This window comes from Microtus oregoni, unplaced genomic scaffold (genome assembly GCF_018167655.1).
Source record: "Microtus oregoni isolate MIOR12 unplaced genomic scaffold, Mior012 000020F_ref0000438, whole genome shotgun sequence".
NCBI classification, from domain to species: Eukaryota; Metazoa; Chordata; class Mammalia; order Rodentia; family Cricetidae; genus Microtus; species Microtus oregoni.
In genome coordinates, this window is record NW_024543079.1 from 14,232,299 (window position 1) to 14,247,583 (window position 15,285).

The 15,285-nt window shown below is 48.2% G+C and overlaps 2 protein-coding genes across 4 annotated transcripts in view; one reads left to right on the top strand and one right to left on the bottom strand.

The window, feature by feature from the left end:
- The window catches only part of Acss2 (acyl-CoA synthetase short chain family member 2), a 40,949-nt gene extending 40,636 nt beyond the window's left edge, over positions 1-313 (bottom strand). The window contains exon 1 of the mRNA XM_041670275.1: positions 80-313. Within this exon, the coding sequence (XP_041526209.1) occupies positions 80-257 (178 nt within the window). The 5' untranslated portion in view covers positions 258-313. The remainder of the gene's footprint in view (positions 1-79) is intronic.
- A 3,352-nt stretch (positions 314-3,665) lies between these two features.
- Positions 3,666-15,285, top strand: part of Ggt7 (gamma-glutamyltransferase 7) — a 28,121-nt gene continuing 16,501 nt past the window's right edge. For 2 of the 3 annotated variants that reach the window (XM_041670611.1, XM_041670614.1), the window contains exons 1-4: positions 3,666-3,873; positions 13,204-13,439; positions 13,679-13,830; positions 14,994-15,111. In XM_041670611.1, coding sequence (XP_041526545.1) covers positions 3,705-3,873; positions 13,204-13,439; positions 13,679-13,830; positions 14,994-15,111 — 675 coding nt within the window. In that variant the 5' untranslated portion in view covers positions 3,666-3,704. Of the gene's footprint in view, positions 3,874-13,203; positions 13,440-13,678; positions 13,831-14,993; positions 15,112-15,285 lie in introns of those variants that run through there. The other variant, XM_041670613.1, reaches the window with a different exon arrangement.

A 15,285-nucleotide genomic window follows, 5' to 3' on the forward strand; every position in this document is an offset into this window, starting at 1 on the left:
GGGAGCTCGGTAAGTGCCCCTCGGAGCCCCGCTGCTCTGTTCACTGGAGCCCCCAAGAGTCGCCCGGGCCCAGCCTCACCCCGCGGCTCCTCCACGGAACGCCGGTGCAGCTCGCGGTAGCGCTGCAGAGAGGAGACGTGCGCCGAGCGTCTGACCTCCGGCGGCGGGGACCAACCCCGCACCCGGCCTTCGGCGCCGGTCTCCTCCCGAGCCCGGCTCCCGCTACCGCTCTTGCGCCGCTCCTCGGGCAGCCCCATCACGCCAAGCTCTGCGCACCTTGGCCACCGCTGCGGTCGCTGCGGGTGCCGGGGCGGGGAAAAACAGGTCGACCCTAGAGGCGGGGCCTCGGGCGGAGGCGGAGCCTGAGGCTGGAGGCCGCTCTTTAAGCATCCAATAGTGGATAGGGCCGTGCGTGAAGGGGCGGGGTCAACAGAAACCGCTCGGGAAAAGTCGGGGTAGGGGCGGAGCTGACTTGCCGGAAGGGGTGTGACCATAGAGTGAAAGTCGAAGGAATGGCCTGGGAATGACAGGAGAGGGGTGGAGCTTTGGAAAGACAGAGGAGGGGCGGGGCCAGAAGTGACAGGCGAGGAGGCGGGTCGTGGAGTGATGGGGTGTAGCCCGGCTGGAAGTGACAGGAGAGGAGGCAGGGCTGTGGAGTGACCAACTTAGGGTCTTGGAGTGACAGGTGGGGGTTGGGTTAGGGCACCGCGCTGCTGGAGACGGAAACGGCTGGCTAATGAGGGGCGTTGGGTCATCCGTTGTGCACTCAACCGTGGTCTGATTGCACAATTCTGTCACTCCACCGAGTTGGATAACCAGGTGGAGCACAGTTCCTTCTGGGTAACACTCTTCCAAGTCTGCCGCCGAGCAACACCTCTATTCCGTTCTCATGGAAAAATTCCTCCACGATCTTGAGGGCATAGTTCCCGGATATGGCCCTTCCTGCCAACTCGGGTCATTCTGATTCTCTCCCGCCTCTGAGGACATGTTGTCATTTTTTTTTTTTGTCTCCATTATTCCTCCACCCTGATCTAAAGCACAAGACTCTAAAGAAGACAAGGAGGATCCTTCAGATCTTTGCCAAAAAGTACAAGTTTTCTTTGCACAAAAGGTAAATTCAGGAAAGGAAAGGAGCCACGCATGTTTTTGCACGTATGAGGCAGAGGCAGGAGGGATCTCTGAGTTGGAGGTCAGCCTGATCTACAGAGTTCCAGGGCAGCCAGGGCTACACAGAGAAACCCTGTAGAAAAACCACAAAAAAAAAAGAAAGGAAGGAAGGAAGGAAGGAAGGGAGAGGGAGGGAGGGAGGAAGAAAGGAAGGAAGGGAGAGAGAGAGAAAAGGAGGGAAGGAGGGAAGGAGGAAATAAGGAAGGAAGGAAGGAAGGAAGGAAGAAAGAAAGAAAGAAAGAAAAGGAGGAAGGGAGGAAGAAGGGGAAAGAAAACTGGGAAAGGAAAATTCACAAAGCAAACAGAAGCTAGATCTTGAAAATGCCAAATGCAAAATAAAATAATAAAAATATAAAGAGGAATCATTTGCATTCTTTAAGTCACCTAAGTATACTCCCATCTGCCACAAATTGAGTTTACTTATCTCTGGCTTCCCTCTATCCTCTTAACCCAGTAAGATACCCTCTATCTCCTACCTACAGTTATCACCAAGAAGGGGCCACCTCATCTAACAGTTCACAGACTTGCTGTCAAGACCAGGATCTTTAAATATCTCACTACACCAGTGAATCTGAGGCAGCTCCTGCCTTTTGATCCATACTTGGAGCTTGTGACCCACCTACCCACCTGCTACCTCGATCTTTGTGCAACTGATCATAAGTGTAACACACCCTAAGTCAGAAAAATATCTCCTCGTGCTCAGTTATGATCGAGAGTCTACCCGATCCTGAGGGGAGAATCTTGGGGCCCACTAAGTTCATACAGACCTTGTAGAATAGACATAGATCTAAAAGAGGAACAGCTTCATCAAAGAGACATCAGCTCCTCTGAATAGATACCTACTTAATTGAAATTGCACGAACTGTGTTAGGAGGCATAGATATTTTTCTGGTGGTCTCAAATCCTATGGAAGAGTTCTGCCCCTGCTTACAGGACATGGATGGCATTAATGGGATTGGAAACACAGATTTCCCTCTAGGAGATACAGACTTCACTAACCTTTATGAGAGGGCTCAATCTTTACTGAAGGAGCAGACAACACTCGGGTGACAGATCTCACTTAGTGGGAACAAACTCACTCATGGGAGTAGGAGATCACGGAAACAATGCTCCCTACAGATCTCACTAATAAGATAAGAACCTCCCCGTGGGGAAGATGGCACATATAATTTTGCCTATAGGCCTGAAGAGCATCGTCATCATCTCTTACCTCCAGGGCTCAGCTCTAACCTGCACTCCTTCCTAAGCCTTTCTCCTGTAGCCGTTCGCTATCTACTGCTGCCTCCTGCTGTCTACAAGTGGCACTGCGGCTCCTGGTGTCCGTAGTAAATACTATACGAGTTCAAGTCACATTGAGCCTGGAGCTAGGGATTGGGAAAGAAAGGATTATTGTGTATCCACGGCTTCACGAGTCCTAACTCTCTGCCTGTGGGCTGAACAGTAGACGTTTGGACTTGTAGCTTTCATTCTTGAAGCTAGGGTAGCCGTTGCAAGATGGCCTTGGCAGGCACCTTGAGTGCAGGCATGTGTTCTCATTCTTAACATTCCCTTTCTTTTTCTTTCTTCTCTTTCCTTTCTTTTTTACTCCTGATGCTGGAGGTCAAACCTTCACACGGGCGAGCATTCTACCAGAGAGCTACTTCCTAAGCCCTGATCGTACACCTTTATCCTTCCCATCCACTGTTCTGCTCTGCCACACCGTCAGGACTTCTATTACCTTAGTTCCAGAACCACATCAAGAGCTCTTAAAACGCAGAAGACCATTAAGGTTCCAAAGATCGTGTTCTGGTCTACTGAATTCGTTTCCTGGAGTGGAACCCGAGGGTTTGCTTCTAAAGATCCTAAGTTGGGGTAAGGGACTGTCTTCCATGCTGACACATCAGGGTGGTTCCAGGAGTTTGGGTTTAAAAAAGAAATGTGGGAAATGTCAGGATGCAGAAAAGAATGTGAGATTGAAAGAGGGGCTCAAGAGAGGTCTGCAGATGAAAAAGCAGTCGGGATGGAGCAGGGGTTGGCGCTTTGAAAGGACTCTAGGAGGTAAGGTGAAGTCAAAGTCGTAAGTCTGGGGTGAGTAGTCTGAGCTGGGTGGGAGCGCTAGTCTGAGATCAGAGGAAGAGAATCTTGGTGCCCACAGAGAGGTTTGGGTCCAAGAAAGAGAGTAGATCAGAAAAAAAGATCTGGAGTCAAAGTGGAGTTTGCAATCAGAAGTCAGTCTGTGGTCCTAGGAGCGTATGGGATCTGAGCGGGACTCAGACTGGAAGAAGGAAAGACCAGGGACTGCATGAGGAGCCCAGAGTAGCATCCTCTTCCCGGCAACCTTCCACTGCCCTCCGGGCTCCCATCCTCCCGCACCAGCGCGCAGCCTGCTAGCAGGAGACTTTAAGAAGGCGGGGGCGAGTCAGACTAGGACACTGTTGAGGGTGGGGGCGCCCCCTCCCGGCTGTCCAGGAGCTCAGACCCCGCCCTCCGCCCTCGCACACCCCCCCCTTCCACTGCTACTTCCGGCAGGCGCTGCGCTGCTGGGGGTTAGGGCGAGGATGGCGGCAGAGAACGAGGCTAGCCAGGAGAGTGCCCTAGGCGCCTACTCACCGGTGGACTACATGAGCATCACCAGCTTCCCGCGGCTGCCCGAGGACGAACCAGCGCCTGCGGCCCCACTGAGGGGCCGCAAGGACGAGGACGCCTTCCTGGGAGACCCGGATACCGGTGAGGCCCTCTGGCCCTATCCCTACCCCGCCTTGGTGGTGGTGGTGGTCCTCGGTCCTCCTTCTTCTGTTCTGGGCATCCACTTTCAGTCTCCCATCTCCTTCATTCATCCTTTCATCCTGGACCTCTTCCCTTCTCCCTCAGCTCTGTTAACTGTGTGGTGGGGAAAAGGGTGGTTTTTGCCTTAGAGGCGTAGGATGCGACAAGGGAGAGGGATGCAAGGACCGCAGTAGGAGGGATTATGATTGCCTGCTAGGAAGAATCTATTGAGAAGGAAGGAATGCTGGAGGGGAGAGCATAAAGAACGTCTGTGATCACCTAGTAAAGGCTTCTCTTTAGTCACAGAAGCCAGGATAGAAGAAACCAAGTCAGAGGCTGAGCAGGAGGGATGGATGGGGTCTAGATCTTTGGGCGCACTTCACCACAGCCAGGGATTATGGGGAAGCAGAGAGTCTGGAGAAGAGCTGAGACTCTATCTCTTCATGTCCAGAGATGAGTAAAGAAAATATGATTTCCTTCTGTCTGAGAATTCTGGGTATTGGGAGACAGGGGGATGGACTGCATGACCTCTCAAAGCCCTTGGGGACTACAGCACCTTTGCTGTTTTGTGGATCACTCTACCCTTTCCAGAGATGTGGGTCTGGCCTGGATGTTAGCTGGGTTAGTAGGAGTTTCGGGTCAGCAGCAAGATTTGTTCCCCGTGAAGCAGTCTCCAGATTTTACTGTATTCTCAACCCTCTGCAGAAACTGAAGGAGATGGGGGTGGGGGGAGGAAGCAGGGTTTGAGAGAGAGCTGAGGGCCAAGAGCTCTCACTGTTCCTTCCCCATTGCTTCCCCAGTGCTGTCTCTCCTATCCATGTGGCTCAGCTCTGTACTCCCCTCTGTTCTTTATCCTGCACCCCTCTGACCTCTTTCCCTCAACGTCACTTCCTGGCATTAGGGCATCCTTCTGCCTCGCTCTCTGTCTCCCTCCGGGTGCCTGCTCTTGAGCTTCATCCCTTTCTGTACTGGAAGATGCTGCTTCTCTGACCCAGCTCTTTGTAGTCTGACTCTTCTGCTGTCGCTCCTGGCCCAGCAGCTGGCAGTTCTCTTCCATTTTTTGGTCATATGGTTCTGTCCAGCAGGTTCCATCAACCTGACTAGATCACACTTTTTACCTATGATGGGGTGTGCTGACTTTAGGTCCTCCAATATCAAACATGCACATTAAAACTAATTTTCTTGGGGGATTAGTTTTGGTGGTAGAAGGAAGAATGTGCTGGTGGAACCAGCCATCTGGTCAACCCAGGTTTTCTATTCAGAGATTTGAATAGTGCAGTCCTGATTCACTATATTATAGTAGGTGTGCCTACCCTGTACTGGGCCTTAGTTTTCTCTTTCAACAAAGAATGCCCATCTGTCCTAAATAACAGATTGGATCCTCTGATCTGTTGTTTCAAGATTCCTTGTTAAAGTTATTGCTTTATAAAAGCCTACGGTTATTTGTGTGGGCAGAGAGGTGATTTCTGCATGCCTGTAAGTCCTCTAAGGGCAGGAATCATGGCTTTTTTTTTATTCATTATCCTTTCTTTAGCATTCAGCAAAGTGTTGGATACTCAATAAATAATTGTTGAATGAAGAGATGAAAGAAACAATCCCAGGATGAAATAATGACAGGAAATGGAGTTCCCAAACCTCAAGAATGCCTTAGGGGAGTTCAGTATAGGCTGTGTCCTGGTGTGCATGGCAATTCAACCGAGAGGGGTTGGGAGTATAACTCAGTGGTACAACACTTGTCTAGAAATTCAGCCTAGACCCTGGTTACCTGAGCTCTTGGAAACTTAAACCGTATCCCATGGGTGTACGCCAAGGTTCCCAGGGCCTTGCCTTAGAGTGCCTTGCCATCATAACAATATAAGCATTTAGATGCCATGTCACTCAGGCCTGTTTCCAAGTCCCAAGAATCCTTTGGTCCAGCCAGACCAGCGTGTTGGCTAATATGACCTTCTACAGGCTCAACCTAGTAGTGCCACCTAGTGGCAGTCTCGTCTTCTTAGCCAAAACCTGAGTTAGTGCCTATAGCCTGGCACTCTCCAACGTCAAGAGCCAGGCATCCCAAGGAGGCCCCAGAGAAAAGAGAGCTAGACAGTGACCACCTCCAGGTTAGGAAATGCCTGTGTGCCCTTTCTTTCACATGGAAGCCACATGGGCCTTCCTCTCCTAGGCATTAGCCTCACGTGTCTTGCGGATACACAACCTTGAACACTCTATGCCGACATCAGCACGTCCTCACCACACACTTCCTTTTTGTCCAGTGCCACTCTCAGTGAGTGACACTGGCTGAAGGGCAGTGTCCAAAGTGGAAGCCTAGAAGCCACCTTCGGATCTATCCCTCTTTTCTTCTCACTTTCAAAATGTGACCTTGCTTTCTATGTCCTCCCTCCTAAGAGATTCCTGAATTCCATCTGACCACCATGTCCTCAGCACTCTAGGCTAAGCTACTAATCTGTTATACCCATGTGACTCCTGAGTTCCCAGCTGTTCTTGCTGCTGCCCTCACCCCAAATCCATTCACCATTCTGCATTTTTGGTCATGTCACTCCCAAGTTCAGAAATCTCTCTTAAGAGAGTTCGGGTTCAGACTAGGCTACCTAAGGGATTCAAGTCCAGCCTAGGTTGTATTATAATCTGTTAAAATAAATAGAGGAGAAAGAAAATTAAATATTTTGACCAGCTACGTTCAAACAGCAGCTCCTTGTGCTTCACAAATTCAGGGTTATCAAAACTAAGCCCACCTTTCTCCTAAAACATACTGGGTTATTGTTTGCTTAATTGGTAGGGTTTTTTTTGAGGGGGGGTTGTTTTGTTTTGTTTGTTGGAGTTTTGAGACTGAGTTTTTACTCTGTAGCTCAGGTTAGATTGGAACTTACTATGTAAATGGGGCTGTTCTGGAACTTACTATTGTAACCCACACTGGCCCCAAACTTGTGGCAACCCGGATGCTTCAGTCTCCTGAGTTCTGGGACTGCACGTTTAAACCCCAATGCCTGTCTCTAATAAACTTCTTTCTTCTTGCCCAAACCAATCTTTCCCCAGCATATTTTTCTTAGTGGGATTATTGCCCTACCACATACACAGGGCACATATCATGTACTCAAGAAACCATTTTTCCTATTTTTGATATTTTTTTCCCTCGGTATATAATTTTGCTGAGTAGATGAGCAACTCGATATGCTGGTTGAATCATCTAAAATAGATCAAGTTGTGGTGGGGCCATATTATCTTCATCTTAAGTCATTTTATCTCATTGGAGAAAACAAACGAAAAGGCAGGTACCTGAAAATAATAACTAAAACTAGTCGGTAAGGTTGAATTTTTGTTTATTTGTGCTTTGTTTCTGAAACAAGACCTCATGTATCCCAGGCAAGTTTTGATCTCTGATACTCCTGCCTCTACTTCCTCATATGGGGATCACAGATGTGTGTCGCCACAGTCACCTAGTTCATTAGGTTGGCTTTGGGGGTTGGAAACAGCTGCCAGTGACACATGGGACAGTAAAAAGGAGGCACGCTGTCCCCACTCTCCCACTTACTCGCGTGGTGGTCTTAGACAGGTGGCCCCACTTAGCCTTGCGTTCTTCATCTGTAAAGTGAGCAAAGTGGAGCCAAGCTCGTGAAGTCATGAAAATACTTCAATGAGGAAAGATATGCAAAAAACCTAGCGTATCATTGGCACCAATAAATACGAGTCTTGCTGGGGGGCGGGGTCAACTCGATGGGTAAAGCCTTTGCTGCCCAAGTGCGGAGCTTAGCTCAGGTCTCCGGAACCCATGGAAACAGCAGAGCGTGACAGGACACACTTGTATTTCCAGTGCTTCCACAGTGAGGTGGGAGTTGGAGGCAGGAGCCCAGAGCCACAGGGGCCAGCTAGCCTCTGTATACAGCTGCTCACAAGAGTCTGTTTCAGGCAAAATGGAAGAGCAGGACAAGTGCCCAAGGCTGTCCTCTAACTCCTACATATGCTCAAAGACACATACAAGAACATATATGTATGTGCACACACATCAGATACACATACATCATGCACACATACATATACCTCATACAACAGGTAAATAAAAATTCAAAGCCCCTTCTTGCCCTTCTTTGATAGTTCTATGGGGCCAGGTGGGTTTTCTAGCCACAGAGGATATTTAACAACTGCTTAATGAATTATGGTTTACAACCTGCTAGTGCTGATGTTGTAGTTTAGACACGAGAACGATTAACTAAGGGAGACCCCAGGAAGACAAACTTTTTATCATTATGTATGTGGGGTTTTTGCCTGCTTATCTGTGCACGACATGCATGAAGTGCCTGAGGATGCCAAAAGAGGGCATCGGATTCCCTGGAGCTGGAGTTACAGACCCTTGCGAGTCTCCACATGGGTGCTGGGAATCAAACCCAGGCCATGCTCTTACTGGGCCACCTCTCCTGCCTGACAGACTTTCTTAAAAAGTGAAAAGTTAAAAACAGAGCATCAGGCACACATGTGGTGCACAGATATACATGCAGACAGAACATAAAATTACAATAAAGTAAAATAATTTAAAAGCAAAAGAGTTAAAAGCAAATTAAAATATTTGTTTATTATAAAAAACAAAATAAAATAGTGAGGAAAATAAAAGTCCTTGTCTCTATTCTTTTTTTTTTTTTGAGACAGGGTTTCTCTGTGTAGCCCTGGTTATCCTAGAATTCTATCTTTCTATCTGTAGACCAGGCTGGCCTAAGCTGGCCTCAAACTCACAGAGATCCATCTGCCTCTGCCTCCCAAGTGCTGGGATTAAAGGTGTATGCCACCATGCCTGGCCTATTCTTTTTTTTAATGACTTTATTTTTATATTTAATTTTGTGTATGTGAGTATAGTGCCCACAGAAGCCAGAGAGGTGTTGGTGCCCTGGAGTTGCGGTTATGGACAATTATGAATCACCTAGCATAGGTGCTGGGAACTGAACCCCAGTTTCAGCAAGAATAGCATACGCTGTCAGCCACGGAGCCAGTTATCTAGGCCCACCCTCCAGTTCTTTTTATTGTTTTTGGAGACAGGGTCTTTCTATTAAAAAGTTCTGGCTGTCCCAAAACTCATCATGTAGACCAAGCTGGCCTCCAACTCACAGGTCCATTGGCCTCTGCTTCCTGAGTGCTAGGATTAAAGGTGTGTAACACTACACCCACAACCCTCCAATTCTTCTTCTTCTTCTTTAAGACAATCTTTCTCTGTTTAACAGCCCTGGCGGGTCCTAGAACTCCCTCTGTAGACCAGGCTGGCCTCAAACTTACCGAGATCCACTACTCACAGAGATCCACCTGCCTCTGCTTCTTGAGTTCTGGGATTAAAGGCATGCACCACCACTCTTTGGCCTACCCTCCATTTCTTATCTCTGTGTAATTTTTACTTTTTATTTCAATATATATATATATATATATATATATATGCTTAAATTTTGAAGTATAAATGCTGAAGATAGCTCAGTCAGAAGCCACATGATAAAGCTGAGTGTGGTGTCGATGAGAAGGCTCAGGGGTAAAGGACCTTGGCGGCAAGCTTGACATCGTGAATTCAATACCAGGATCCATGTGGTAGAAGGAAAGAACCAACTCCAACAAGTTAAGTTGTCCTTTGAGCTCCACATGTGGACATGTACACGCACACACACATGCACATACAATGACTATATAAGTAAGTAAGTAAATCAATGTAATGAAATATTTCTTTGTTTTTTCGAGACAGGGTTTCTCTGAGTAGCTCTGGCTGTCCTGGAATTCACTATGTAGACCAGGCTGGCCTCAAACTCACAGAGATCTATCTGCCTCTGCCTCCTGAGTGTTGGGATTAAAAGCATGTGCCACTACTGCCTGCTAAATATAATAAAAGTTAAAAAAAAAAAGCCAGACATGGTGACCTGCAAGTAGAAGCCCAGTGCTAGGAAGGAAGGTACAGAGAGGACCCTGGGTTTATAGTCAGCCAGACTAGCCTAATTGGAAAGCTATGGACCAATGAGACATCTTGTCTCAAAAGGAGATGAATAATGTTTCTAATGACACCTGAGGTTGTCCTCTGACTTCCACACATGCTTGCGTGAATGTGCATTCTCACACATGTATGCACACAGAAAGAAAAATGGTTCAGTGGGTAAAGGCACTTGTCACGCAAGCCTGGTGACTAGAATTTGATTCTCCAAACCCAGAAAGAACCAGATGTGGTGGTGTGCAGCTCTAATCCCAAAACATCTCCAGTAAGATAGGAGTCAGAGACAGGAGAATTATCTGGAAGCTTGCTGGTCTTCTAGCTTGGGGTGTGAAAAGCATCAGAAACAAGAAGAGAGGCCTTCTGAAAGGAGAGACGCAAACCCAGAGAAGCTGTCCTCCGACTGTCACACCTGCTGTGGCACGCACATTCCTTTCTGCCCTTTGTCTAGTTCGTCTGTGTCTCTGTCTTTGTCTCCAATTCTCTGTCTCTGCGTCTCTCTCTCTTTCACACACACACATACACACACACACACACACACACTAATAATAACAATAACAATAGAATTTTAAATATTTTTTAGGAATTTAAGTCAGACATGGTGGCTCGCATCTGTACTCACAGTACTCAGGAGGGAAAGACAGGCAGATTGCCTCAGCCTGGGCTACTTAAAAAGTTCACACACAAAGTAAATAAGAATGTGTCTTTTCATAAAAGTGACCACCATAAGTGCATTCCAATAATTTTGGACATATCATTACTTTATCTATGTATATGATTTCTTATTTACATAAAAGATGGGGTGTGAGTCTTGAAGGTCCTTAAATACCAAGCCTTAGACCTTGGATTTTTATCAAGTAAACATGAAAAATATGACAGTCAAATTTTAATGTTATCACTCAAGCATTTCAGCTTACAGAGAACATACCATGAATACAACAATAAGGATTTATTGTCATCCTCTTATTTCTTTGTTCACAAATGTGTAGAACTTTCTGGTGACTGGGAAGTGGGGTCAAGGGTAGTAGCACCCAGAGGAGAGGACTATGGGATAAGAGAAGGTTTTACGTCACTGCAAGTGTGTGTGGAGGCCAGAGTAAGATCCTGGCCTTTTCTCCATCACTCTCTGCCTACCCCTTGAGACAGTCTCTCACAGGACCAGCAACCAGTGGCTGGCCTTAGCAGCGAGACCATCGGGGGAGCTAGCTCTCAGGATCCTCCTGGCTTTGTCTCATAATGTTAGGCTTACGGGTGTACACAGCTCTGCCCAGCATTTTACATGGGTAGAAAAGGAGATGACTTTCTTCAGACGCCACTTCCTGGACTCCTGTGCCTGACCTGTCTGTTAGAGATGAGCTGCAGTGTCTGATCCATAAGTGGTTTTCAATTCTCCCTCGCCTCCATTCTTATTTTCCTCCGCTCTGCTCTTCGCACAGCAGCCTGAGGGATCATTTGAAAACACAAGACAGATGGTGTCTTAGTCAGTGTTCTATTGCTGTGAAGAGACACCATGACCATGGCAACTCTTTTTTTTTTTTTTTTTTTTTTTTGAGACACGGTTTCTCTGTAACAGCTCTGGCTGTCTGGCTGTCCTGGAACTTGCTTTGTAGACCAGGCTGCCCTCAGAATCACAGAGATCCTTCTGGATCATGGCAACTATTATAAAAGAAAGCATTTAATTGTTGCTTGCTTACAGTTTGAGGGTTAGTCCATTATCATCCTGGCAGGAAGCGTGGCAGCATAAAGGCAGATGTAGTGCTGGAAAAGTAACTAGAGTTCCACAGGTCCCATGACATGGGCCTGGCATGGGTTTTTGAAACCTCAAAACCCACCCTCGGTGACACACTTCCAATGAGGCCACAACTAATCCTTTCAAATTGGGCCATTCCCTGATGACTAAGCATTCAAACATATGAGCCAATGGGGGCCGTTCTTATTCAAACCACCACAGATTGTAAACAGAGACTGTGTCTTCATTTCCTGGCCACCCAGACCCGTATAATCCCACAGAAACTATATTAATTATAACGCTGCTTGGCCAACAACTTAGGCATATTTCTACCTTGCTCTTATAGTCTACATTAACGCATTTCTAGTAATCTGTGTGTTGCCATGAGGTTGTGGCTTACGGGTAAGGTTTTGGTGTCTTTCTCCTTTGGCAGCTACATGGCATCTGTCTGACTCCACCTGTTTTTCTCCTCTGTCTCTGCTGGATTTCCCACCTTCCTATAGATGGCTTCACAGTCTTACAACTCTCTAGTGGTCTCTAACAGTCAAGTCCAAGTTCTCAGGTCCATAGGACCAGTACACAGGACTAGCGCCATCCGGCTTGATTTCCCGCTCCCTCTTTTGCTGCCACACCAGAACTACCTGACCTTAGTTATTTCTTTCAAACGTCAAATTCGTTCCTGCATTAGGGCCTTTGAACCTGCTGCTCTCTCTTCCTAGAACATTCTACACATGAACTCCTTGTTCTCTGTCAGTGGCAGCCTTTTCTCGTCCCTTCATTCTCTGCCCAAAATTATTTCCTTGGGAGGCCCTTCCCTGATTTCCCGGGTAAGCAGGTCCTCATTCCCTTTTAACATTTCATCTTATGCTCTGGGGGGTGTGTGTGCGCACACTCGTTCATGGGATCATGTGTGGAGGCCAGAGTAGAACCTTGAATATTGATCCTCATTGTCCTTGGCCTTATTGCCTTGATACAATCTCTCACTGAACCAGAAGTTGTCCTCTTCGGGTAGATTGGGAAGCTAACTCTCAGGCTCAGCCCCTGCCCCGCCATGGTGTTAGGCACATTTTCTTCGGGAGCTAGGAAATTGAAATCAGGTCCTCATGCTTGCAGAGACCTTAACACTGAGTCAGCTCCCCAGCCTCTCATGCTTTGTATAACCTCTGCCACAACTTGTGTACTTGTTTACCTTCTTTTCCTCCATCGGCCTGAGAAAGCAGACGTGGCAGTTATCTGTTGTAGCTATTGAATGAATGGGTGCGTGGAGCAAGGCAGGAAGCCAAGGAAGTTGGCTTGGTAGTTGCCCCTTGTGCTGGAGGCTTTGTTACCAACTAAGACAGGATAAGGTTTCCAGGGGAGGCTGAATACCCTCACACCCGGGTACCAGTCTCATGGGTATTTGCCAGAGGCAGGAATCCAACCTTTCAGCTGAGGAGTTTGAGGTCTTTTTTTCACCTGAAAACTGGCTTCCCACGGGGCCCTAAGGTATGTTGGAGTAGAGGAAAACTGGGCGGTGCGGGGCGGTGGGGTTTGTATGATGGGCGGGGCACGCCTCACCCTGAGGACTGCAGGGCCAGGTAGTGGGCTGCCAGACCGATACCCAGCTGCCCCACAGACCCGGACTCCTTCCTGAAGTCCGCCAGGCTACAGCGGCTGCCTTCGTCCTCATCCGAGATGGGCAGCCAGGACGGGTCACCACTACGGGAGACACGCAAGGACCCATTCTCAGCTGCAGCGGCCGAGTGCTCCTGCCGCCAGGATGGGCTCACGGTCATCGTCACCGCCTGCCTCACTTTTGCCACGGGTGTGACCGTGGCGCTGGTCATGCAGATCTACTTTGGGGACCCCCAGGTGAGGACCGCAGATGGGCAGAAGGGAACTTGGGAGGAGGAAGTGAGGAAAAGCTTGAGAGGGTGATGGGAATTGAGTAGCTGGATAGTGGGAGCCTGCTAGGAAATGGGAAGAGAGGAAGGCTCCCAAAGGAAATGACTCTAAGAATCCAGAGGACATGAAGGCCGAGGTTCTAGATTAATGGAAGTACTTGCGGGTGGTAGAGGGCCCTACTAGCCCACTCTTCTCTTGCCTCCTAGATCTTCCAGCAGGGTGCTGTGGTGACGGATGCTTCCCGTTGCACGGCGCTGGGCATGGAGGTGCTCAGTAAACAAGGCTCTTCCGTGGATGCAGCTGTGGCCGCAGCCTTGTGTTTGGGGATCGTGGCTCCACACAGTTCTGGCCTGGGCGGGTAAGGAGCTGGGTAAGGACCGGGTGGAGGCCTGGATTCCTCAGGCCTACTTCCTGTGGCCTGGCTGCAGTTTTCTTTTGGTTTGAACTTGAGGCAAAGGTAGGCCTATCCTCCTTGCGTTTTCTCTTTCAATACCCAATTTCACTCTTTTTTTCTCCCTGGATGGAGTCAGAATCGCAGTAGCATATGGGAGAAATGGAGGCGTGTTCACAAGCAGTCATGGTTTCCACCAGGAGAGCAATGTTGTGATGTATAAAACGGGGTACACAGGGAGCAGTGGGGCATGGATTGAAGCTGTGATGATGCTCCAACTTTTAGGTTCACAAATTCCCGTGACTCTGTCCACAGAAAATACACCCCAGGCTTGGAGCTCTTAAAACCAAGGTTGGAAACTGGCCAATCAAAAGCCAGACCCAGCAGCGCCTAGAATGGTTTGAGTTTCTCATTTAAAAAAAATTTTTTTTAATGTTTGCTATTGTTAAAATGTCAATAGTTTTCCTAAAAGTCCAGATTGCTAACCTCTCTGGAACAATCAGGAGGTCTGGTAACATGGAGCCCACATTCCCATGTGACTACAGTTATCTGGAGCTCAGCAGAGTGCTTCCCATGACGGGTCAGGGTGCTGGCCACTTTGCTGTCATTTGTCTCCTCTGCCTTCCTTATTTTGTTACTTGGCTGCACGTATTTAACTTTGCCACCCCCATCTCAGATGTAAATATGCCACAAAAAAGGAACAAGCTGACAAAAATCATTCTCTTGGTAGGACCAATCCTCCAGGCTCTACCAACAAAATTCCTCTTTTGGCTCTGCGTGGTTTATCCTTACATAATCCAGTCCTGGGGAAAGGGAGGGTATACCAAGCAGGCAGGTGCAGGAAGCTGGCAGGGGTCCAGCTCTGGTCTAGGGAGGGGACAGAACAACCTGTTCCCCCAGTCTCTGCATTTTTCTTAATCAGGGATTAAAGTCTCCAGTAACCTGGGTCTCCTACCCCCTTGATTTTACTTTACCCTTATAGGATGGCTGAGTTTCTGAATTATAGGGGGCTCCAGCATCTGACCCAATGTGGCAAACAGCCTCACCACAGAGGATTAAGGGACTGGTAGTTTAATCTTTGAGAAGGGCGCCATGTTCTCATCGCTTTCCACTGTCTGTGTCTTTCCCAGTGGAGGTGTGATGCTGGTTCATGATATCCGACGGAATGAGAGCCACCTGATCGATTTCCGGGAGTCCGCACCAGGGGCCCTCCGGGAAGAGGCCCTGCAGAGGTCTTGGGATACCAAGGTGAGCACCCTGGTGAGAAGAGAGGGCCCAAGGAGAGGGTTAGGGGCCTCCCTACCTTCCCTTCTGCCAACCTGAGCCTTGATTTGTTGCATATTTACTGTGGGTGGCAAAATGAGTTGAGCAAAATGCTCTTAGGCCATCTAATGGCGGCAGCTTGCCCGCCCCCACCTACAA